Below are 25,827 nucleotides of genomic sequence, written 5' to 3' on the forward strand. Positions count from 1 at the left end.
CATCTCATAGTACAGATGTTCTTTGGTCAGCACTACTGAGTAAACTAAGTGGAATGAAGAACTTGTCGAAATATAATATTTATGGGACTTTCCACCCACGAGGCAGCTTGCCATGTCTAGGCCCCAGACCTTAAGAAAGAGCAAATGAAAGCCTTTGCCATATGGATTCTGAGATAATTAATAAGAGTACTATTAGTCAAGTTCTAGATGAAATGTTCCAGGAATGGTCAGCAAGCAAAACCTACATACTGTATTTTGGATACATGAAGCCAGAAGATGGACTAGAAAAAATATGCTGGCAAGAATGAGGAGAACAAGGCAAAGATAATGGTTAAGTTGGATGATATGGATCAACGAGATTAATGTGTTGTCCTTGGAAGAGGTACGATGGATCAAATGGTGAGCATTTGCCAGCAGGAGTTGATCCCAATTCAATGGTAATAAAACAAATGAATAGGCACCTTTATTTGTTGCTTGCAATTTTGTTTTTAAATGGTCTATCTGGGTAATTTAAATTGTCAAGTGTTTTTCTGGTGCTATTTAATGCAAGGTGCCTTAAAATAGATGTAAACAGATTAGGTATTTATAATGGAAAATAAAAAATGTGAGACAGCTAACTCTTGGCTTCTTGTCATTTTTTAAATTTCTACTGAGGCTCTTGCAGTTTTGAGTCATTGCTGATATTGTGTGAAGCTGTTCTACGATGGATGACGGACCAACTGCATTTTACCTATGGGACGGTCCTTGACGGTGCCAAACCGTCCTAAAAACACACAGATTAAAAGAAGAAGATACCAATTTCCCAAGCTCTGAACCTGAACTACTTCGCAGCAGTTTCTGCTTTCGCCAAAAATCAGAACTCCTTAGTCCTGGCAGGTATCCGCCAGGGGGCGAGAGGTCCTGCCGAGTTCGTGTCAAAGTCACATGAATCCAACGTAGGAACGCGTCCTCGAGTGACCCTGGCACGGATCTTTTACTGGGAGAAAGAAACCTCATGGCGTCTCTAGCTGTTGTTCCCACAGCAGCCGGAGAAGGAGCCGCCGCAGACGCCGCCACCTCCCGGCCCGCTGCAAGGAGAGAGACGTTCGTACGCAGGGCAGGATTTTGCTGGTCTTTTTTGTCCCGCGCTGACCAGAAACCGCGGTGAGTAAAAGCTTCGGGCGGGAGAGCGGCGGCTAGTCAGAATCAACCTACCCCGCCGCCCCGGGTGGAGAAAGCAAGGCTCCACCCTGCGCAGGCACGGCTCTAGGGAGCGATTGGGCGCGTCTCTCCTACAAACTAAGGGACGGCGCCCCGGGTTACGGCGGCTATCTGACGACCGCGTGGGGGGGTGGGGGAGGAATATCTCTGCCTGAGGTCAGGAAGCCGAGAAGCGGCCGGTCTCCCATCGGGGGTGGTTTGTATTTGAGGCGCGCCCTCACGGGTTAACCACATCGGTAGAGAAAGAGCCCCAAGCGGCCAGTCGCGCGCAGTAAAAAAAAAAAAAAAAATCGGAAGAAGGAAGCGAGAGCGATGTCAGCTTGAAAACGCTACAAGTCTCTTGTGGTAAACCAGCGTGCTTTGGTCTGGGAAAGAGGAAAGAAGTTAGGTCGCAACTGAGTTATGTGCAGATCTCGCACCCCCCAGTTTGTTTGCTTTTGAGGAAGCAAGTAAAAAGAATCCCGGTCACTCAGGACCGAGTTATTTTAATTTTCTCTGGGAGCTGAAGATTTGAATTGTTCAAAATTTCTCGCTCGCCGGTAAGGTAATCCCGTTGTTTGAAAAGAACTCTGTGTAAATGCTGAGTAATTTTTTTCGCCGCTCAGCAGTTAGTGATGCAAAGTGTTTGATTCTTTACTGACCCTAAAAACCCACTTATATTTGACTCTACATCTCCCGAGTGTCTGTTTTTCTTATCCCTTCTTTTCTTTCAGCTGGTGCTCTCTATAAAGGACTATTTCTAAAAAAAATTGATACTATAAAATGGATTTTGAAAAGTTGCCAAGGTAAGAAAAAAAGATCTATCATAACAAGTCTGACAAACTTTAACTGGGATATTTGTAGCCTTAGGAAATATTTTTGTCTATGTCAATATTACACTATTGCACTAGCATAAAGAAATTCATTTTAGGTAAGAAAAACATACAGTACATACTTTCTGTACGTGCAGTAAAGAAAAATGTATTGAAAATTATTTATTTCTGCATTTATGTTTTTTTTATTAATTGCCAGATAAAATTATGCTTGAATGAGATCTAGCCTTTTTATACAGTTTCTTTTTTTGACAGTTCTCAGAAACAAATTAATATATGGAATCAAGGAAGAGAATTCAAAAAGAAACCAACTTTCCTTTAAATACAAGATTATTCATGGGGATATTTTGACTTTTGAGACAGCTTATTTATAGTCTCTGGCACTAATATTTTACACACAGTAGTGCAGAAGCTACTCATGACTTCATTTTATTTTTTTACCAATATATTTTCTGAAATATTTCCAGTGATAATTATTCAGATAGTAAAGTAGCAGGTACAGAGATAAGTTTCTTAACACATATTTTAAAGAGGTTTGCAATTGGGAATCCATAGGACACTGTCTACTGGAGTACTGTTTTATACAGGTCTTAAATTTAGATGTCAGTAATTTGGGATTGGTTTTTTTTGAGACATAATAAAGTATGTTCTATTTCTTACTGGATCTCATATTGATCTTCTAAAGTATTCAGAAGCAAAAATGTTTTTAAATTAATGTTGAAGATGTGGCAGCTATAGATTAAAATATAAGAACAGTTTAATACTAATTTCATCACACTCCAGTCCTCCAAAAACAGTGAAATTAACTCAGTCAATATCATTGCTGCCAGATTTAAAATGGTGAGAAATCCATAGCTGACCAATCAAATTCTACAAAAACTGGTATCTAATTAATGCCTTATCATGATCCATTTTTAGTTCCTTGTATCTTGTATCTCAAATATCTAAACAATTGCTACTGTGGGGAAAGGGTGTAATGAACAAGCCTTCACATTTTTTACAACTTTTCATCAAATAAAAAAGGCAAGTGAAAAAAATGGAGGTGGCTGTGTCGATGTAGCAGTAAACAATGCATTTACAGATCACATGGCAATTGTGACTAGAATTGCCATTGCTAAATGACATGGTAATAAAATGCAACATTATGGGTACCTTGATTGATCACAATTGATCCCAAAGTTTCTGTTTCTAAGCAAGACAGTTGCTAAGTGAGCTTTGCTTCCTTTATTATCTTTCTTTCCATAGTTGTTAAATGTACTACTGCAGTTGTTAAGTTAGTAACATGGTTATTAAATGAATCTGGCTTCCCCAGTACTATTTAATTCAGGGATTTAGAAGTTCAAATAGTCACTGTATGAGAGCTTGTGACATTGGACTATCTGTATAGTGTAACTCTAAGACTGTCCAAGAGAAATTTGCAATATATTTCTCTTATCTTGAAATAAGATCCATAATGGAGCTCTTTAGCAGCTTCCTTAGATTGTAAGTAATTATTTTCATGCAACATTGCCATGAAATCATTCTTTACAGGATGAATTGAGATGAAAAGAATTGGATGAGACAGAAATAATAAAATGACACTATAAACCATGATGCTCTAGTTAAAACAACAGTCTCCAAAGCAAGCTGCATCACCAGCAGAGTCTGCCTAACATCATGGCCAAGGCAAAGCCACATCTTCAAAACCGTATAAAAGGCTAACGGTTAGGTCCATCAAAATGGTGCATTTCAAACATTTTTACCACCTGTTCAGTGGGCGTGGCTTGGGCGCGCTTTGCGCGTGCACACACACTTTGCGTAAGCACCAAATGCGCACTTTGCACAGGCGCAGAGGCTTTCCGACTCGCCTCCTGCAATCCTGCGCTCTCCCTGTCGCTTCAGCAGCTGCTGCGCACCAATCTACTGTGCCACGCAAAGCAGCTGCGCTTCAAACGCAGGGAATAAAGATTAGTATGGGAACCCGAGCAGGCGGATGGGCCCAACAGCAGAGCATTGGAGAGAACTGGTTCAGTCTCCGCTGCTCATCGGTGCTATCGGCTCAGCAGAACCGGGCTGAACCAGTACAATACCATCACTGTTCCATCAGATCTCCGGAGGGATGGTTTTTCAAGGGGTAGGCAGAGCCACTGTGAAGGCAGGGCTCCAGGGTCCAACAAAATGACATTGTTTGATAGAATGGACCCAGAACAGTCTAGTAGACTGGAGAAAGAGGCAGAAAGAACGGAAGACAGGAAATAAAATAATTATTTCTCATTTAGAACCAATTTAGGATTGAGACTTTCTTTGATGTGGCAGGGAGGCAAGTCCCTTCACTGGTAACAGAAAAACTTGCAGCTGGGAGCTTACATATAATAACCTGTGTCCTAAATCTCATTAAATGGTTAGTGAAGGAACTAACCATTACAGAAAGCTATATATTTTACTTTTGAATAAACCCATGTGGAATTATGAACAATAAATAAATGCATAGAGATTTTTAATAAGCTGCTGCATGTTATGATGCTTTCAGGTTGCACTTAGTGTTGATAGAATCAACAAGTCATTTGGTTTTTTACCCTCTCTTTCTGAACAATATGCAATTCAAAAATTACCTAGATCTACACGCTAAAAAGTATAATTAAAAAAGAACATGGGAACCTTGTGAGGTAGAAAACAGAAGTGCAGTGAAACATGGTAGATTTTTAGTTGATCATATTATCCCACCAAGTAAATATAAAAATAATACATAAAAATGCTAATATGATAATCAAACATTATCAGTTTTAAAGTCTTCTAGAATAAAGTATTGTTCTCAGTTAAAGGAAACGGAAAAATATATGTCCTTCAATTGCATGCAGTAATAAAATTGGAGATTAATTTTAGGTGATTTTGTGTGGGTGCACCTTCAAATAATAGTGGACTCCTGGTAACTGCCTGGATTTGTCCTTGCAGTTTTCTTGACAAGATTTTAGAAGTGGTTTGCCATTGACTGTTTCTTGGGGTTGAGAAAGAATGACTGGCCAAAAGTCACCCAGCTGACTTTGTGCCTAATGCAGGATTAGAACTCACAATCTCTGAGTTTTTAGCATGGTGCCTTAATCACAATACCAAACTGACTATTTAAAATAGATCTCTAAAACAATACCATGTAAAAATGCACCTCTAGAACAACAGCATGTTCATACAATCACATGCTAATACTTTTCATTTGTCTTTCATTAATTTTTACATTTAAATTTTTAAATGTACTTTTAAATAGCTAACCATTGGCATGTGATCATATAAATATGGTATTATTCTAGAGGTGTATTTTACAGTGTCCTCCAATAAATTTACCATGTTCTTTCCTTTACTACCCAAGTATTTAAATATTCGTGATTCTGGAGTTCTGCACAAATGATGTATATGGCTTCTGTCAATTTAGTCATATGTACTATATACTTTCCATTAATGTTCAAACCTACAGAGCCAGAAGTAGCTACATCTGAGTAATCTATGATGCAGCTCACTAAGCACAGACGTGGGCTGTAGGAGAATGAAGTTACCTCAAGAGGTTATTATGTAGTGAATTATTTCTGCTCTGTTCTTGAAGAATGAGGCAATCTTTCAATCCCCCTAGAAGTAAAAGAAGTCTTTACCTCTTATTACTTTCCAAAGGACAGCATTTAACTAGTGATTTTCTGGGAAGTACAGATGTGTTTTGTTGTTATAAAAAATAAAATGTGAAAGGGGCATGTCTGCCTGTGAATTTTTAAAGATTAGTAAAACTAGTGACATGGTTTGAGTGGGAAATGTTCAGCACATATAAAATAGAAGTAGAATTTGAAATAAATTGAGAAATCTTAGTCTGTCCTGTTATATTGAAGTTACTATTCTGTTATATAATGTTACATGACTCCTAGGACCTAAAGAAATCTAAGCTGACAACTTTATCATAAAACAGTCACTGTAGTTTTCTACATAGTTTTCCAAGATGTAATGAAATAAGATACAAAAGAATGGATATGGGTATTTGCAATTAAATTGTAAAGTGGAGATTATTGCTATGAGTACTGAATTTTTAAAGTATAAAATGTTTTACATTTTTGTTGCTTGTGAGTTTATTCTCTCTTAAAAATAAACTGAGATAATTAATAACCTAAGACTATCAACGATTTCTATATTTACGAGTAAAGTTATTTTGATGCTAGGACTAATCATAAATCTCTCTATATATAAGCGAAATATTACTCATGCGTCATCACAAAATCTCCAGAACTGTAAAGCCTACAAACTTGAAATTTGACACATATGTTCCTTTTGGCTTCTAGGTGCTCACTAAGAGATTTTTCGAAATGATTGTCAGAGCATTAGTATTTCATATATTATTATTAACACACACTGATGCTAAGGAGTTCTACTCCCCCTCCCCACCTGAAAAGAAATCTGTTCCAAGTGCAAAACACAAGCAGAAGAGAGGAGTTTCAGTTTTAGTTTCAGAGCAGCAACCAGCTTTAGTACAGAACAGCTGAGCTAAGCCATGCCCAGGCTCCTTGCTGTCTCCTTCTTGCTCACACAGCAAATACTGTTTCACTTTCCATGTTTCAGTTTCCAAACAGCCCTCAACTCTCTCACACACTGATAGAATGCTACCAAGATGAATACTGATGGATGCTGTAGGCAGATGCACAATTCCACCCCCCTTATTTTCCTTCCCAAAAACTAAGCCCGATCACATAGTTTTGTAGCAAAGTACGGGTATAGAGATAGTTGGATTATAAGTACTCTGCTGACTTGGAAATATGTTCTACTAAATACGGTGAAGCTTATTTATGATCAGGTTTGAGCTCTAAAAGAGAGCTTACATATACGAGTGTGATAAATACAGTAGGAGTTCAGATTTTCTACAGTCTTGCTCAATTTATGATATGGCCAAAGATAATTGCAACATTTTGCTTCTTTTTAAAGGGTGGTTGTGACATTTCTGGGAAGTGAAAAAATACTGAAAACAAAGAAGTGACGAGTTAAACAAAAGACCCTTGAAAAGTAGTACTAAGCATTCTTGCATTATAAAAGGAAATGGTGACTTAGTATTATTACATGCAAACAGAAATATTTTTAGTACATGAAGAACTAACCAAAGAAATCTTTCTGTGTTTTTTCTGTTCTTGTAACTTTATTTCTTTTGTTCACATAATTGTTTTGGAGGCACTGTCCCAAACATGTCAGAAACTGTGAGAACTCTGGAGGCAAGCTTTTGTCTTGTTCTCAGAATTCTTCATACAGTTGAAAACATGTAATAGCATTCAGTAGGTTAATTTACAGTCACCTTAATGTGTGTACCTGGTGCTGCTGGTTTTGAAATCCAAATTTATAAAGCAGGAGTTTGATTCAAATTATTAGAATTCACTGAATGGATTAGACTGCTGACGCACAGCAGGAAGTCAAGGTAAAACAAATCCCCACAAAGATACTAATTTGTAATGCTTGGTGCCTGAAGGTGGTTTTACACAGATGTGGTTGCTTGTATCTCCAGTGCTGAACAGATCTCAAAGCACTCCATAAGAATGAGTAACAAAGAAACTGAACATCAATAATTAGACTGATAGTGCTGTTCTGAGACCCATCAAACTGAAATATTTAATACAACTGACTTAGTTTAAAACTCCATGTGGTGGTTATGGTAGTTTCCTTCCCCAAAAGGAAGATAACCTTAAATTTAATAAGTATTCACAAGGAAAAGTATGTATGGACAGACAAAAATCTAGTCCAAAGCCATTTTTCTCCACCTTGCCAAATTAAGATGGTAACTTTTGCAGAAAGTTCACCTGCCGTTAGAAAGAAATGTCTTTATTTTCAGTCATTTGGGGGAATGTTGTAATGTTAGATGACTAGGATATTTCATGCCCATGCCTTCATTTATTGCCAAATACCACTGTATTTGAAAACAAAGCCTGTCTTCAGTCCAAGGTTTAGACTAGCATGACTATGAATCCCAGAATTATTTTACATGTGGGTGATAACAGTACTGTGCTTGTATTCATAACAGTGGAAGAAAGCTGCTCATTGCAAAAGCTACCTCTCCTGAACAACTCTTTTTAATCTTGTTTTCAAATATATTATCCTTGGAAATCAAATATCAAGTGTTAGTGTTGGTATAACACTACATATGCAGTAAAATCTATTTGAAAAAAAATTGTTGGAGCGTTGTAAACTGGTCAGTGAGACCATTAAGTTTATTTATTTATATTTCATGTTTCATTTGTATTTAGGCTGTTCCCCAACTGGCTCTGAAATCTTGACAGAGTTTGTTTGGAAAGAATGGTGTAAATCTACACCATTCCCACCAATGAGGTGGGAAGCACAAGTAAAATTTTGCCTTATCCTTAACATTTCCATTATATTAACATGAAGATGGGAAAGCAGTTATTACACACAATTGAGACCTCTTTTGGGCAGTCTACATTATTCTGCCTGGCTTAATCTATTGATCTAAATGGCAAGAACTGATCCCTTTCTTAAGTATTTAATTGTTTTCATGTGTAGAATAAATTTGCTAAAGCTGCACCTACTTTCAAGGAGATCTTTACTAGGTACATGAGAAAGTTTTTTGTGGATAGTTCCTAAAGCATGGAATGTTTTATTTGGATCTTGTATGTTTATTTCCATTTGTTTAGTTCTGTCCAACCCGGATGCATAGGCAAGGTATATTATTATTTGCAGGAGAGATTCATGATTTAACTTGATAGCTTAGATTTGAAATATTTACAAGAGAAAATAGTCCTGGCATCTATTTAAATATTGGGATTAAGTGATGTGGAGCACCTGTTTAAATCACCTCTGTTCTGTAACATGGGAAGAAAATAGCACATCAGTTTAAAGACTTTCCCTCTCTTTTGCTTTGTATATTAATAGCATATGCACAAATAAATAAATAAATAAATACATACATACATACATACATATATACATACATACATACATACATACATACATACATACATACATACATACATACAATTGTATGTAATTTCAAACTATGTAATCCTAGAATTGAATTGTTCTGTGTTGGTTGCACTGAGTTCCATTTTTTTCACATTCAAGGATGAGCAAATTGAAACTTCTTTTCTGTTCTAGCTGTCAGTGTATTTTTGTATGAGAATATTATAATTACATAACAGACTGTATGCCTGTCCTTTATAGATTAGAAGTAATTTATTTTTGAAATATTTGGTTAGTTTTGATCTTCTCAAGTTGGAAGTTTGACTGCATAAAGAAATAAATTTCTCAATATGATTTTCTTTCCCTGAACTGTTTATTTTAGTTTCTTTTTAATCTACCAGAATCATCAAATTTATTTCTTTGCCCATTATTTGATATTTACATTTCATCATTTGATGCTTAAATTTTAAATTCAGGAGACTTTTTTCTTGTATTTAGAGCAACAGCCTGTGTTTGTCAAAAGTAAGCCTACTCTTGAGATAAAACTATAAATCTTTTTATAAATGAGATTATTTATTTATTTATTTATTTATTCAAACATGTTTGAACTCTCTCCAAAATCTAAGCTTCTAGGTGCATCTGAAAGCCTCTGAGCAGATCTAACTCTGAGTCACAGACAGTCACAAGCCAGGTTGCATAAATATTGTAATTCAGAAGCCAAATTTTACGTTTTATGTTCATTAGCATACCATCAGCAACCTACATATTTTAAATTTAGCAGCTTAAAACCGTAGCAGTCTTTTTACATTTGCCTTGTCATTTTACATTTACTTTTGATCTGTGCATACATTAGGATCCTATCCATTGGGGATTATTGATAAGAAGAGAAATAATTAGTATCTAGCTTTTCAAAGGAAAATCCTAGGCTGCAACGTATCATATTTTATACTGGCAGAAATTAACTACTCTGAAATAATGTTCGGGTTCACGTGTTATAGTAAACCATAGTGTGGTTTGTTTGGGGCTGTTGTGTTGGTCAAGCCCCGCTATGTTGGTTGATAAACTATGTTCGTGGTATAATGTTATATTCAAATTCAACCATTATTTTGAATTATTATCTTAAGAATACAGCAAAAAAAAAAAATAGGCAGACAGTAGCAGGCATTGGAAAATATGCAAATAAGTAACCCTTCTCCAAATTAATGATATTGGGCTATGTGGAAAAGAATGGATAAGAGAAGAAATAACATAAATATAATTCTACATTGATCATTTTGGAATTATGTTAGTGAGATTATATTTATTGCTTGACCATAAAACCTCAACCATAAAAGACCACCTTCATTATTCTGTTCTTTACCTGCAATGGTATGACAGTATGTGACTATATGTTATTCTTTCAATAGGGTTTGTGAGATTTGTCAGGAGAGTAGAGACAAATAAAATACATAATTATTTTGTATTACAGTTTACGTACATGTAGTGACAGAAATATTTCAGAGTTCTAAATGTCTCTATAGAATGTATTTTCAGATATTAAAAAATGTTTCTTGTGTCTGCATGCATAATCTCCAAGCCTTTTAAAAAAATGAATACTCTTGTTCCATATTCACTTGATCGAAATGTGGGCTAGGAGTGAATTTTTAAAAGAGAGGGTAAAATTTTATGTGCCTTTAGGAACGACATCAGTTCTTGTTGCTCCTTCCTAACATTTCATTTTATTTAAGGTTTTCATGATGGAATTTAAGTTTTCACAAAAACGACTATGTGTTTTAAGTCAATGCTGATGATACTGTCTACGTCCTGGTGTGGTGGTCTTGAGTTTTTGCTCGGAAGCAGCGTAAAATGGATCTGAAGGAAAGCTGTCCAAGTGTTAGCATCCCCAGCTCTGATGAACACAGAGTGAAGAAAAAAAGATTTACTGTAAGTATAGAAACGGAAAGTGCTTCATTGTACGGTAAATTTCATATTCTCTTATTTGCTCAGTTTGAGGAGACTTCAATGCTACACAAATCAGCAAGCAGACAGGCCTAATTTAACCATCTCTCTCAGGGGACTCCACAGAGGCTTCAATTCCAAATCAGCTATATATTCCTATAACCCTACACTATTCGCCATTAGGCAACTGAGACCATTCACTTCTGAGTCAGAAGTGCAGCATATATTGCAAGGTTTGATTTTAGCCTGCAATGCTAGAGCTCCATATTGCTTGGGGATCCAGCTGCATTCTCACTAAAAGGAAACCCACCTCCTGGCTCCAAGGCGCTGTCCAACATTTATGGTTATCTTGTTAGCACCACAACTTTACAGAACAGGGAGGGGCTACTATGAATTATGTCAGCTCCCTCCCATAATGATAGTGGTGATGTTTTAGAAATAATTACAGTATGACATTTCAAATTTTTATTAGTTTATCAAAATACACAGAAAAAAATGAAAATAATGGGAAAGTAAGGGAAGAGAAAGGAATGGGAAAGTATAGGATAAACATCTATTTCTATAGATAGACTATGTCCAAAAGATATAAATAAGAGATGTGAAAACAAATTTGACCTGATGCAGAAATATTAGAACCAGAAATATTGGATAATAAAAATGTGTGGTTTTTAATACAGAGAAGGAAGCTAAAGTGAAAAAACAAATGACTAGCCAAGAATCAACCTGGATAAAGACTTTCAACAGGATATATAAAATAAAAAATGGCTAAATTTTTGAATATCAAAGTAGAAATACAAATGATAAACCAAGAGAATCATGTGGATATGGGTAGTCTTTGACTTATGACCACAATTGGAACCAAAGTTTCTATTGCTAAGAAAGGATGTTAAAGGAGTTTTGCCCAATTTTACAATCTTTTTTGCTGCAGTTGTTAAGTGAAATGTGTTTGTTAAATGAATCCAGTTTCATTCAGGGTTGATCTTGGTGCTCTCTGAGCCTGCTTATTGGCTTACAATTGTTTTATTACCCTACTAGGTGACATCAATGCTAGTGAGTATGGAGTTTGCTCCCTGTTTATATATATTAGCTTGCCCTGCTAGGGTTGGTGGAGGTATAGTTTTCTCTGTTTACTATTTGTTTGTCTAGTGTTAATTCTGGTGTTAGTCCCAGTTTATCTGGGAATTGATTGCTGATCTTTTTCCTTTTTAATATTTTTGTTTCTTTTGAATGATGTGTGAGTGTTGTTTTACCTCTATGTGCCTGTTGATGGCTAAAACCATGACTTTTAGTCCTCCCTTAGGTATAAAAGCCAACTGGGTTACTTTGGGTCATCTATTATAGCATTAAGTTTTTTAATTAAATATTAAATAGTAATTAAGCAAATGGGATGTGTATACAATAATCCCATACATTTTTATAAAACTTTTCATTAAAATTGTTTATATCAACAGGTCTACAAAGTCTTGGTCTCAGTTGGCACTAATGAATGGTTTGTCTTCAGGCGATATGCTGAGTTTGACAAGCTGTATAATACAGTAAGTAGGGATGTTGTGCCCAAATTGGGGAAATTTCTCTGAATCAATTTCTTCTGCTAAATTGTTGGTACATCATGATTGAGAATTGAACTGATTTCTGATGTTAAATTATATCATATGACTTATGTGTTTCAGCTAAGGAAACAATTTCCTACAATGAATTTGAGAATTCCTGCTAAGAGAATATTTGGAGATAATTTTGATCCTGGTAAGCAATCTCATTTAGTTTTCATTCTATCTTTAAACTGTTTCTGCATCAGTGATTTCAACTTGAATTATCTCCGCTAGAACAAAATTTTAGCTAAAGCTAGGAAATATTACACAAGGAAGTTTAAAGTATTTGTATATTTATTCATAGAAAAGAATTCCAGTTTATCTCTGATTACATAGAACTTCTTTCATTGCATTCTGCGTAGCCTAGGTAAAACATCTGAGTTTCAAAGCAGCTTTTATATATTATTGTTTCCCTTATTGTCAGTTTCTCCAAGTGTAACAGGACTGAACGTGACAGAATAATTAGTTTCTGATTTGAGGTGCCCTGCCATCTTAAGTTTTCCTACTAGCCACACTTATTTCAGTTGGTTTTCCATATCTGATTTCCTACACAGGACAATGTATTACGTGTTAATATTAATCAAAATGTGTGTGTATTTATCATGTTCTCAGATAACAAGAGCTGTATAGGAATGATAGGTTTTTTTAAAAAAAAAATTAAGTTATCTATTCAGTAGTATCCATTTCGCCATATCCTCCTCCTTTAAGTGAGTGCACCATTACATCTATAGTTTAAAGGATTTGGAACCTAGAACTAAAGAGAAACCTCCTGACAGAACAGTTAATCAGTGGAATTAATCTGATTTGCCTCCAGAAGTTATGAGTTCGCCAACACTGGAGATTTTAAAGAAGAGATTGGACAACCATTTGTTTGAAATGGGATAGGTTTCCTGCTTGTTATTCTGTTATCCTGTTATTCTGGTACAAAATAAGACATTTTTAAAATAAAGGATCTATTGATTAATCTAATCTAATCTGTTTCATCTGTCCACTGGTATTTATGGGATGCTGGAAAGCAGCCCTAATTACAAATACAAGAGCAATTTTTTTAACTTTTTTAATGAGGTAATCTAAGAAATGTATATATTTACATTTTGAAGCAGGCATTCTAATATCTGATCTTTTCTCATTTGTTTTTCAGATTTTATTAAACAAAGAAGAGCAGGATTGAACGAATTCATTCAGAATTTAGTGCGACAGCCTGACCTTTGCAATCAGTAAGTGAAACTTTTTTTTAAAACCCCCAAAAGAATAAAATTATGTGGTAAACTATATAGTGGTAATGACAATCCACAAGTTCCTTCTAAATGATATGCAGGTAGTTCTCAACTTACAACCATTCATTTAGCAACCATTCAAAGTTACAACAGTAGTGAAAAAAATGACTTACAACCAGTTCTCACACTTAAAACCATCTTCATGGTCACATGATCAAAGTTCAGGAGCTTGGCAATTGGCATGTATTTATAATGGTTGCAGCATCCTGGCATCATGTGATTGCCACTCACGACTTTCCCAGCCAGCTCCCAACAAGTGAAATCATTGGAGGAAGTTGGATTTGCTTAATAACCATGCTGATTCACTTAACTGTAATGATTTACTTAACAAACATGACCCAAAAGATTGTAAAATTGGGCCCGACTCACTTAACAACTGCTTTGCTTAACAATGAAAATTCTGGTCCCAATTGTGATCATAAGTCAAGGACTACCTGTATTGTAAGAGACTGTCTATAACTTTTGATTACCAGATGCTGCACAAAATGACATGGAAAGTGATCACCAAGGCATGCTTTTGGCAGGTCAAGGTTAGAGTTCTCAGATGTGGTGTTCAATATTTTTTTTTAAAACACTGCAGAATTGTTGCTAAAATCATTACTTAAGCCTTTAATAATTGGTAGCCTGATCCTATGCTTTGATTCACACAGAGGTAAAGTTTGAATTTTTCTGATTGAAGGAATTTACGACTGATTAAAATAATTCTTCTGAATAATTCTTCCATAACTTATGACCAGTCACTTAGCAATCATTTGCTATGAACAGTTGATTAGCAACCATTCAAAATTAAAACAGTCCCCCTACCTCAAAAGCTATTTCTGACCCAGATTCAAAGTTGCGATGTCCAGGAGCTCCCATGGTTGCATTGCTGCATTTTGGGTGTTTGGCAGCTGGCCCACATTTACAGCCATTTACAGCATCCCATGATCACATGTCCGCGATTTACAATGTTTTTGCTGGAAATTGAGTTTACTTCTGTTTTCAAAAATCGCCTCATTGTAAACAATGGGTTCATTTAATGACTGAGGATTTCATTTAACAACTATAGCATTCACTTTACAACACCACAGTCACTTAATGATTGCCACAAAAAATAACAAGAAAAGTCATAAAATTGGGTCTGGTCATTGAATGACCTGCTTTACAACTTTCACAACAACACCCTAAATTGTGGACTCAATTGTGGTCATAAGTTGAGGACTAGCTGAACTGGTGGCTCAGTGAGGCCTAATAAGTTTGGCAGTTACAATTAGATAGAAAGTTGAGCTGTGCGCCATGGCCTTGGAGGTTGGGGACCCCTGCGGTAGGTGATGTCCTGTCCACAAGGTAAATAAGAGAAGTTCAGATTCAGATTCTACTTGCCCCATGGTTGTGGCTTCTCTGGAATACATAACCAGTGGTAAAGAGGTTGGTGGCTTCACTGTTGGTTTGCTATGGCTTATTAAAATGTTTTGGAAAATGTTTGGATTGTTAATTCCTTTGAAACTATTTTTAACTGATCTAATTTCTGCTGCTTTCATTCAGTGATATATAATTATGGTAGTGATTTCTAATGTTATTATAATACAAAATTTAACAAATTAAAAGTTAAAAATGGCAGCAATATCAAAAGTGTTATAATGGAAATTGCTTTTTCCTGGTGGTGTTCACAAGTGATCTAATTAATATATATTATATCAATGGAAATGGAAGCTTCGACTTAATTAGTTCTGATGTAATCTATCTAATTTCCTATTTGATTTCACTTTTCAGCTAAGTCATGATCATAATTTATTTTTTGTTTTGTTGTATATGTTATTCACATTGAAAATATATAATAAAACATTATGTAATCAGTTAAATTATCTTTCCTAGTCCAGATGTAAGATCATTTCTTCAGATGGACATTCCAAAGCACCAATATGATCCATCTGAAGATGAGGATGAAAGAAACAGTCAAAAGGTAACTAATTTTTTGCATCCTGTGTTTAAAATATAGAAGTTATCTTATTTCATCAACCTATTGGCCTTTTCCAATGTCTCTCTTGATTTATACTTCAGTGAAATATAAAGCATTGCCTACTTCTCTTTTCAAATATAGTAGCCTCACAATGTTGTTATTTCACATTATTTGGAGATTTGGAGTCCTTTAACTTGTATTCCTAAACTATTTTTAATATATACCTAATCACTCTTCCTATATTCTGGTGAAGATGCCAATCTTTATGTCAGTAAGCATACTGTACATTTTGGAATCTTTGCATTTTCATCAGTGAAATTACAAGAACATCTACAATACTTTGTAATAAAAGAAAATATATAAGAACAGCCACTATTCCTATAGTATTTCTGGCAATTAAAGCAGCAGTAACTAATACTAATCACTACCATCAAGTAGTTGACATAAAGTTCATGTCAACACTATCGCCTTCTTCCTGTTGCAATGCTCAAGCAATCTCCATTGAATGCTGACTCAGCCATGGTCAAAGACTTCTGTAATCTAATTATCAATAAAGCTTTGCATTCAACCTGTAAGATATAGCATGTCTCTAGAAAATGGGCCCAAATCCACCTCAGCTTTAACCCACATCTGATTTTGAACATAATTAAGGGTGTCTTGCCACATTTTGTCTTTTTCATGCTTATATCATTCACAGATTTGATATTGTTGTCCTATTAGAAGATTTAATAAGTCAGACATGTTCTGTTGTTACCCTGCCAACAATCAGGTAACTGTAATCTGATGAGTTGGTAGAGGAATGTTAATTTTCTTCAGTAATGTGATTTTCTCATGTCATAAATGGAGTTTTTACTTATAGACAATACTGATTCTACTTGCTAGGACAATTTAAACAAGGCCAAGTTATAATATGTGCTCTGTAAATTACCGGTAGTTGCTCTAGTTTTACACTAGTATATACACTTGCATAAGCAGTTTATTATTAACATTTGTTTGTTATTCATTTGAGATGAACGGTAGTTTATTTAATAAAAAATATAACACAACCATTATTGTCTTCATAACAATAATTGATAACATATTAATCCATTAATCAAATGAATTCATTTATTCCAACAGTTGAATGTGATAATTGCACAAAATATAGAAAAATAATCTTCATATCTACCAAATGCAATTGTCATTTTACAAATTCAAGTTGTTTATAGTAACATAGGCATGTTGGGTGCCAGCTATATTTTTCATTGGTAACAAATTTACTCATAGCTCTTATATGTCACCTGGTCTCTAGCACAATGCCTATCTTCTATCCATATAGAACTCTTTCCAGTTGCATTTTAGTTGAGCAGGATTTATGGTGTTCCGGGACTGGAGTAGGTGAAAAGCGTATAGACATAATCAGTCAGTCTCTGAACCAGCCATTTGTTCTATCTTTCTATGGTGAGATTGACAGTCTATGGGTCACATTCATCCTTGCCGTTCTTCTTTTTTTGTTTTTGTTTTTTTACACCTCAGAGTCCTGGATAATTCTACTGATAAAATTTGATAGCAAAATGGCAAAAATAATCTGTAAAATAAATGTCTTAAATATCTAGAAAGATTAATCCTATCAGTTGTACTTTTAAAATCTTTTAAAGGGTCTGGAAAGTTTGATCCCAACAAAAGCTGTAGTAAGAACATGTGTAAAAGAAATAGAGTTCAATGCAATCCCTTCCAAATACCTTTTCAGAGTTTGGTTTTTAATCACTGAGTTTCCCTTTTCAATCTCAAAGCTGTTTATGAAAACAAGGTGGATTTTCTTTTGGACAGCACACAGAAATATGTGGGGAATGTAGACTTTACTCCTAAACATAGAAAACTGCCCGAGAAACATTTTTTTAAAGCAATTTATACTCACTGGTGTCAGGAATGTCTCTGTAGTGTTAGGGATTACAGTAATTAACCTTTGTCCTTTTAAACACAAAGTTACAAGAAAGACTTCTTTCCCCCAAAATACTTAATTTGAGTATACTACAATGCAATCTAAAATGTTATGATTAGACTTTTTTCTAACTAATGAATTATCTATAAACTTGATTTGAGTTTAATTTATATTTTTATTTTTAAACAGCTAAATTCTACCTCACAGAATATCAACTTGGGGCCATCTGGAAATCCTCAGTAGGTTTTAGTTAAATATAAATTAGCTTTTGCAATTATTTTGTTAAAGGGGGGGCTGGGAGTAAAGAGCACTCTGCATGTAATATCAATTAGAGGCAAGTTTAGGAAGAAATTGTTGTAATTTGGAAATAAGAGAATATTGCTTGCAAGTTATTGAGTACAAATAAAAAAGGGAAAGGATGAATTTGTGGAAAGTCAGTAAAAGAAACAGTTACGTGGAGGATAATGAGAATGTACAAGCATTAAATAAGAAATACCATGTAAAATGATTGGTGCTCTAGAAGACTGAAATACAGCAAATATGTGATTGTTACATTTGAACTGTGATGGAGAACACAGTGAACACTGAAGGAATAGTTATTGGGGTGGGGGGAATCTGGGAAGATAGGATGAATATATGGCATGACTGCCATTCAACTACAGTATTAAATAGCTACCTTTTATCATTTTGATTACCTGTTTTTCTTTATCCTGAAACCACTCCAGTGCTAAACCAACAGACTTTGACTTTCTGAAAGTTATTGGGAAGGGCAGCTTTGGTAAGGTAGGTTTCCTTTTATTATTATATACTCTTTGCTCATACCACTCCATTTGAACATTTTTTTTGTTTTATGGGTGGGATATCTCTTTTTGTTGATGATATGAAAAGAAAACTTATAACTGCATGCCTCAGTTATCAAAGATTCCAGTTTCAATCCCTGGAATCTCAAGAGTGATTTTTAAAAATTAGAAGTAATCTAACATCACTACATTATCTCTATATAGCTGCTACTTCTAAGAACTGGGAAAAATGTACTTGAATTCTTCAACAGGGAGGAACAGACTTTCTATGAAAATTCTTCTTTAGGTTCTTCTTGCAAAACGAAAACGGGATGGAAAGTTCTATGCTGTCAAAGTGCTGCAGAAGAAAATTGTCCTAAACAGGAAAGAGGTAAAAGGGAAGAGATTTTGTTTTTCCTTCCAATTACAAAATTATTCCTACTTACTTATTGACCCTTCATTTCCTCATAGCAAAAACATATCATGGCTGAACGCAATGTGCTCTTGAAAAATGTGAAACATCCATTCTTAGTTGGACTGCATTATTCATTCCAAACCACAGAGAAGCTGTACTTTGTTCTGGATTTTGTTAATGGAGGAGAGGTAGGTATACTTTTCAGTCTTTATATAGTAGTCATATGTCATCGATTTTGGCCTGCAGTTTAAGAGAAATTGCAGTAACTAATTGTAGTGGCTCAACATAAATCGATTCCCACATTGCAAATATAGATTAATTTGCTGCTAGGCTGCTTTATTGCTTTATTGCATTATTTATGTGTACATGGAATATTTAGTGTAAAAATATTATATTCATGATTTATATTAACCAAAAGTTAGTGAAACATGGGTAGCATTCACAAATAATGTGAAGCCAAAATCTTCAAAATCATGATTGCTGATTGTGGTTATGTGTAAACTAGACCATTGTAGTAGTTTATTTAGAAATTGCAGCTGTAGCTTGCCAAGGCTACAGATGTGGAAAAAAAAAAAAAAGAAAATGATTAAAGGAAGGATGTGAATACATAATGTTTTTTTCACTGTTTTGATAGCTGTTGATAGACAACTGCAGAATATGTTAACCTTATTATTGAGAATAACAGTTTTCTTTTAACCTGCTCCATGCATATTTACAGCTCTTCTTTCACTTACAAAAAGAACGTACCTTTCCTGAACACAGAGCAAAGTTTTATGCTGCTGAAATAGCCAGTGCACTGGGCTACTTGCACTCCATAAAAATTGTATACAGGTAATGACTTAGACTAAAAGGGAAAATGAAATAAATACAATCATTTTCTATTAATATATATTTACTTTTTCATTTTATAATTTGTTGGTTTATTTCTTATTAATAGTTATACAGGAGCATGATTCTTGCTGGAGATTTTACTTACAATGAATTTCTTTCTTTCTCATTTATGCCCAGGGATTTGAAGCCAGAAAATATTCTTCTGGATTCATTGGTAGGCTGTAAATATTTCTTTCTGTTATCCAAGAAATTTTAAATAATACAATCACTAAAATTCTTGATTGTTTGACTGTAGATTTTCAATTTTCAATGCAGGGGCATGTTGTCTTAACAGATTTTGGACTTTGTAAAGAAGGAATTGCTACTTCAGATACTACTGCAACATTTTGTGGAACTCCAGAGGTAAGTTAATTTACTTGCATACTCTTTCTCCTCTCTTTCTAAGAAAGTTGTGGAAGATAGTAACCAAACTAAGCCAATAGTTGCACAAAATGTATTGTAGTGGTGTTATCTAATTATCAATATCATAAGAAAGTTCACAACATAATTGCCCCTTAGATTTTTAGGGCACTCCATCATGCCCCGATTCAAATGAGGATCTTTTCCTCCAAGCTAGAGTAGCTAGCAGGCTCATTGCAAGGTTTAGAAGTTTTGGTTTTATATTTATTTATTTATTGTTTGTTTGTTTATTTATTTATTATTTAAAAAGAATTGTTTTAAACAAAATTAACTTAACAAATTTAAAATAAAACTACAAACCATAAAATCATAAAAGCCCCAAAGCATTTGTGCCTCTTAGTGATTGCTTGGAGCTATTTTTCCCTTACAGTACCTGGCTCCAGAGGTAATCCGAAAGCAACCCTATGATAACACTGTAGACTGGTGGTGTCTTGGAGCTGTTTTGTATGAAATGCTGTATGGTCTGGTAGGTAATCTCATTTTTCAAACTGCATATCAATGCCTAAAAATATATACTAGAATCAATGCCTAAAATATATATACTAAATACTAGAAGGAAATAATTTCTTAGTTTTCTTAGTGCATGTTTTAGCTCCTGCTGTTGGAAACAGAATACTGACTAAAATGATCCTTATTCTGATCTAGTAGAATTAAGTTCAAAATGAACTTAACTTTAATTAAGCTTAAATTAACTTTTATTTTTTGACATAGAAATATTAAAAACATAGTAACATCTGCAATGCATATATGTGAATAGGCTACTTTATTCCCAGCCAAGTCTTGTGGTTTAGTCATTTGCTTCTGATGTTCTCTCAATTTCCTGGCTGTTGTGGAAGAGATTATGTCACCAAGCATAAAAGAATAAACAACTGAAATAGTAATGATAGCATTTGGCTCCTAAAGTGAATGGGATCACTTAGAAAAAGCTGACAGTATCTAGGACATTTCTAACATCTTTTCACTTATTCTTTCATTCCTCATTGATAATAGGATAGCAGAGATCCTGTTTGGTTTTTGTGGTAACTATATTAAAATGTACATTTTTAGGTCTTTAGAAAAATGCCTGTTTCTTCATACCTCAGACTTGCTTCCTGTCTCAATTATAAAATATTTTGCTTACATCAATAAAGCATATATACTAATTTTAAATGAGAATATTATCCATCATGTCACAAGCAATTTGTGTTTAAATATATTGGACAAAAAAGGAATATAACATCCAATGCAATAGGATTTTGATCTGAGATCCTTAAAAGCATCATATGTCAGAACAATAGCAGATATTGCCAATTAGAACCAAGTTATTTTTCTCCTATGATCCAGAGAATTGTTTCTTACCAGTTCTATTTCAAATCACTCTGAGGTTGCTTTCTTAAAAACACAGTTACCTGAGAATATGCTTCTTTGTGGTAAATCTAATACAATGGACCTATTTTTATAACATAATATCCATCAACAATTTTTATTTTCCTAATTTTTTTTGAATAGGTTATCTTCAGGATCTGGTGTCAAATTTGAAACTATAATACATTCTAGATCAGATAGAGAAAGTATTTAATTTAAATGATCCCCTGTTTATTTAATCCTTGGTACTAAGAAGCTTCTGTGGCAGTTTAGAAACTGTTCTGTTCCATGAGTACCAAGCACATTTTAAAATGATGGTTCAAGTCCTAAAACAAATCATCTTTCATATCTTTATGACATGCACTTGTTAAGCAGTGTGCTGCTTTTCTCTTTGAGGGTGAATATTCCGTAGCATGGGTGATCATTGCAATAGCTTGCTCTCCTTACATTTCTTGAACAAGTACACTATTAGTTTTGTTCTGTTATCTTTCCCTACAATCTCTCCAGCCGCCCTTTTACTGCCGTGATGTTGCTGAGATGTATGAAAACATTCTTCATAAACCTCTCCATTTAAGGCCAGGCGTCAGTCTTACAGCTTGGTCTATTCTGGAAGAACTCTTGGAGAAGGAGAGACAGAACAGACTTGGATCTAAAGAAGACTTTGTATGTAAAATACCTGATTTTAAATCAAGTAGTAAATAAAAAACATTTCAAAAAATTAATTTTGTTACTACATGAAGTGCAAATATTTGTTCCTTCTTAAAAATATTATAGGTGGTCTGAAATATTTAAATAATCAAATTTGGGTACTGCATTTCATTCCAGCATACAGAATATATTTATTTGTTACATTTATTTGCCATCCATCTCACTGCAAGGTGACTCTGAAGATTAGCCCAATCTTCATTGGTTTGGATGGGATTTAAGCATAATTAATTTTATTTGAATCAAGAGTTAAACAACACGAGGTGTTGCCAAATAAAAAAGTTTATGTGGGTTTTTAATAATTAAACAATTTATAGAATGTTGCCCATCTTCATTATAATTGTGTTTCATATAGATGCAGAGCTTTTATGGTACTGAATTTCATATACGTATATATACTCAGAGTTTTTATAAACTCCATAGGATTGATTGACACTTCCCATTTTAGGGAGTTAGCCCAAGCCCGGGGCAGGGAGAAAACTCAAGCCTTCTGGAAGTGGTGGGGGAGGGGGAAGGTCTGCGAGCTAGTGGGCCTTGCCAGCCAAGGCCTCCCAGCTTGTGGCAGGTTTCTACGTCCCAGTGGGCCTAGCCAACTTGCAGCACTCCTGCAATTGTAAGGGCAGGTGTGCTGCCAAGTGACTCAATTTTGGTCACATGACTATATGGTTGTTGCAGTGGTTGGAATTTCGGAAGGAAGATACATGTCACTTCATTCAACACTGTCATAATTTTGAACCATTGCTGAATTAACAGTCGTAAACTGAGGACAACTTGTAAAATATACAATAATAACACTGCAGTTTTTGAACTGCTGCCTTATTCAGAATCCAAAAAGGGAAAGTTGGAAGCAACGATAGCATCTTGAGGAGGGGTAGTACATCACTACTTCCTTTATGCACACAATATGCTCCTCTCACTTAAAGATAAATTAACAATTGTTTAATCTCCTGGGAACCATGGCCAACCAGGAAGGACATGGAACTGGTGGAAGCACTGACATTCTCCAGAATACTGCCCACTTAAAATTCACCAACTCAGACTCCTATGTCCTTCAAGGCAAGCAGTATCCTCACCTTTCTCAAGAAGTAATTATCACCTTCCCATACTCATAGTGCCATAGAGGCCATGAACTCCTGATATCCATACAAACATAACGTATAAACATGCAAACTGAAGTTACCTGGCAGTAAAATCCTAGGCAACCTCCCCACCAGACCATCAGACATGAGATCCAAGAGCTTTGTGCATTTTCTGCTGGGCAGCTGCGGGGTTAGTAATAGCTCTAGCTTTATTCTTCTGCCCTGATATTCATGCACATATAAGTATTCACCGATGGAGGAATATCTCTGATATTCCTCTAAGGGTCTCATACTAACTCATCACAACACTTTCTTCCCTTGGAGTTCGGATATCAGGAACCTTTCATTTAGTTTTATGTTTCATTTTTTAAAATACTTAAGTATATATTTGTTTAAATAGTCAGCAACTCTAAAAATATCTGGGTCATTTAATTTTCCTTCTGATTGCAGATTGCTTTTTTTCTCTCTTTTTTTAAATTTATCTGTTTTAAGAATAAATTAAGCAGTTTCTAAAATTGAAATTACACAGTGAGCAGAAAGTATTATGAGAAAGTATTAAAGCAAGTTATTGTAAGGCAGTTATGTCCATCCTATCCTTCCCTTTTGTACTCTGGCTTTGTTGGTAATGAATAGCACCTTAGGACAATTTACATTTACAGTATTAGAAGCACAGTCTATTATTAAGGATACATGATTCTATCCCATAACTTCAAAAATTAAAACTGATATGTGTTAATACACAGTCACCAAAATAATAATATCATACATAGGAAATTCAGCACAAGATCCATAATCTTTTGGAACCTGGTTTTAATCAGAACAGGAATATTTGTTAACTTTTTGTGAATGACATCAGTTTTCTGACACATTTAAGACAAATTATTATATAGCTTATATTAACCTTCATTTTGTATTTCAGCTTGAAATTCAAAGGCATCCCTTCTTTGAAACTGTCAGTTGGAATGATCTCTTACAAAAAAAGATTCCACCACCATTTAATCCTAATGTGGTAAGTCCAATTCCTACTCCTTATTCATTAAATCATCATAGCTAAGACGAGTTAAAAAAATCATGAAAGAAAGGGATGAATAGAAACTGAACATAGTGTTGCATTATCTCAAGGAATTATTATTCCTTGATTGTTGCATAATCTCTAGAAACAAACAAGTTTCTACGTAATATATTGAGCATATTAGACTGTATTCAACTATTAACAACTCCAGAAGATGCTAGAGGACAGGAAGGCCTGGAGGAACGTTGTCCATGGGATTGCGATGGGTTGGACACGACTTCGCAACTAACAACAACAAACTATTACCCTTTATTGATAGAATCAGAATGAATGAATTCCTTTTTCCTTTCTCCACTGCCTTCAGAACAGAGGGAATAACTGGAAATCTCATTGTACAGGTGGATTTACTGCTTAACAAGATAGGCTATAGTATCTGTACATGCTAAACTATTTTGTTGAAAAAATCTTTAAAATCATTTTTAAATTGATAATATATGGAAATATAAGTCTCTTCCTTGCAATATTTTACATATGCTTTATTTTCTAGTTTGGTCCAGATGACATCAGGAATTTTGATGCAACATTTACAGAAGAGATGGTACCCTGCTCCATTTGCATTTCTTCTGATTACAATATTGTAAATGCTAGTGTACTGGAAGCAGATGATGCATTCATTGGATTTTCCTATGCACGACCTTCTGAAGACTTATTTCACTGAGCTGAAGATTGAAACATTGAAAACTATCCCTAGCGGAGTGATGAAATTAGATGACTATAAACAGTTTCTGAAATATATGCTACTAGTGCCTCATTTGATCTGCTGAAGAACAAACTTTTTCTGCTGTATTACGAGGATAATGGGCATTTTGCATTCCATTTTTAGACTGTTAAACATGCTGCACAAAAATATTTTTTAAAATGCATTTAAATAAAAGTTCCTAATCTTGAAACTTTTAAAACAAAGATAATAGCTGTTTTTCATTCAGTTTACATTAACCTATCTATATCCAGCTATCTTTATGATCAGAACACCCATTTAATGGGCTTTGTAATATATTGAATTTCTATGATTGAAATACAGCTATGCAATTATTTTGGTAAACTTCTGTTTAAAAAATAAACTTAACTACCATTTGTTTACTTTAACTGGCAATAATCATACTAGTTTACTAACTAGAAGATATAATATATACAATATCACTTGGTTTAATGTAAACCTGTGCCACTGTAAATCATGATAGGCATATAAATGAAGTCATTTATCCAATCACTTAAGTATTTGATTCATTCTAGTTACCAAACACAGGAATGTATTTTCTAAGTTAAATAATGGTGGAGCAAATTATCATTTAATATTTGTTGACAACACATCTCACAATGACCATTTCTCCTCTTCTTGTAGAAGAAGCTAAGTGTCTTTCTCCCCAAGAAATAAACATTTAAGCATCGCTGTACAGCCATTTATAGAAGTGAAACTCCTTCCTTCTATATTGAAAGCTAATATATTACAATTAGATTATATTAAAATATTATTTCCTTGTTATCTGTATTCTAATTTCAATTTCTTTTTGTTTGCTCCCAAATAATGTACTAATGTATAACTTGTTTATTTTTGGATATCCATGCA

The 25,827-nt window shown here is 34.6% G+C and overlaps 1 protein-coding gene across 4 annotated transcripts; it reads left to right on the forward strand.

The window, feature by feature from the left end:
- Positions 1-937: 937 nt before the first annotated feature.
- On the forward strand, positions 938-25,467 carry SGK3 (serum/glucocorticoid regulated kinase family member 3). Of its 4 annotated transcripts, none has more exons than XM_026691945.2 (18): positions 938-1,143; positions 1,914-1,985; positions 10,640-10,835; positions 12,302-12,385; positions 12,521-12,593; positions 13,581-13,656; positions 15,571-15,658; positions 17,766-17,815; positions 18,302-18,359; positions 18,663-18,746; positions 18,827-18,958; positions 19,489-19,601; positions 19,779-19,815; positions 19,917-20,003; positions 20,431-20,526; positions 21,912-22,067; positions 24,108-24,197; positions 24,748-25,467. In XM_026691945.2, exons 3-18 carry the CDS (start codon positions 10,758-10,760, stop codon positions 24,916-24,918), a joined length of 1,473 nt encoding a protein of 490 aa, XP_026547730.1. In that variant the 5' UTR covers positions 938-1,143; positions 1,914-1,985; positions 10,640-10,757; the 3' UTR covers positions 24,919-25,467. The 4 variants fall into 4 exon arrangements, with proteins under 4 accessions (XP_026547730.1, XP_087817934.1, XP_087817935.1 ...); XM_087961808.1 differs by having other exon boundaries at positions 958-1,143; positions 1,932-1,985; XM_087961809.1 differs by lacking the exon at positions 938-1,143 and adding an exon at positions 1,240-1,545 and having other exon boundaries at positions 1,932-1,985.
- The last annotated feature ends 360 nt before the right edge of the window (positions 25,468-25,827 follow it).

This window comes from Notechis scutatus, chromosome 3 (genome assembly GCF_049901735.1).
Source record: "Notechis scutatus isolate UNSWTSFEM ecotype Mainland chromosome 3, rNotScu1.2, whole genome shotgun sequence".
Taxonomy (NCBI): domain Eukaryota; kingdom Metazoa; phylum Chordata; class Lepidosauria; order Squamata; family Elapidae; genus Notechis; species Notechis scutatus.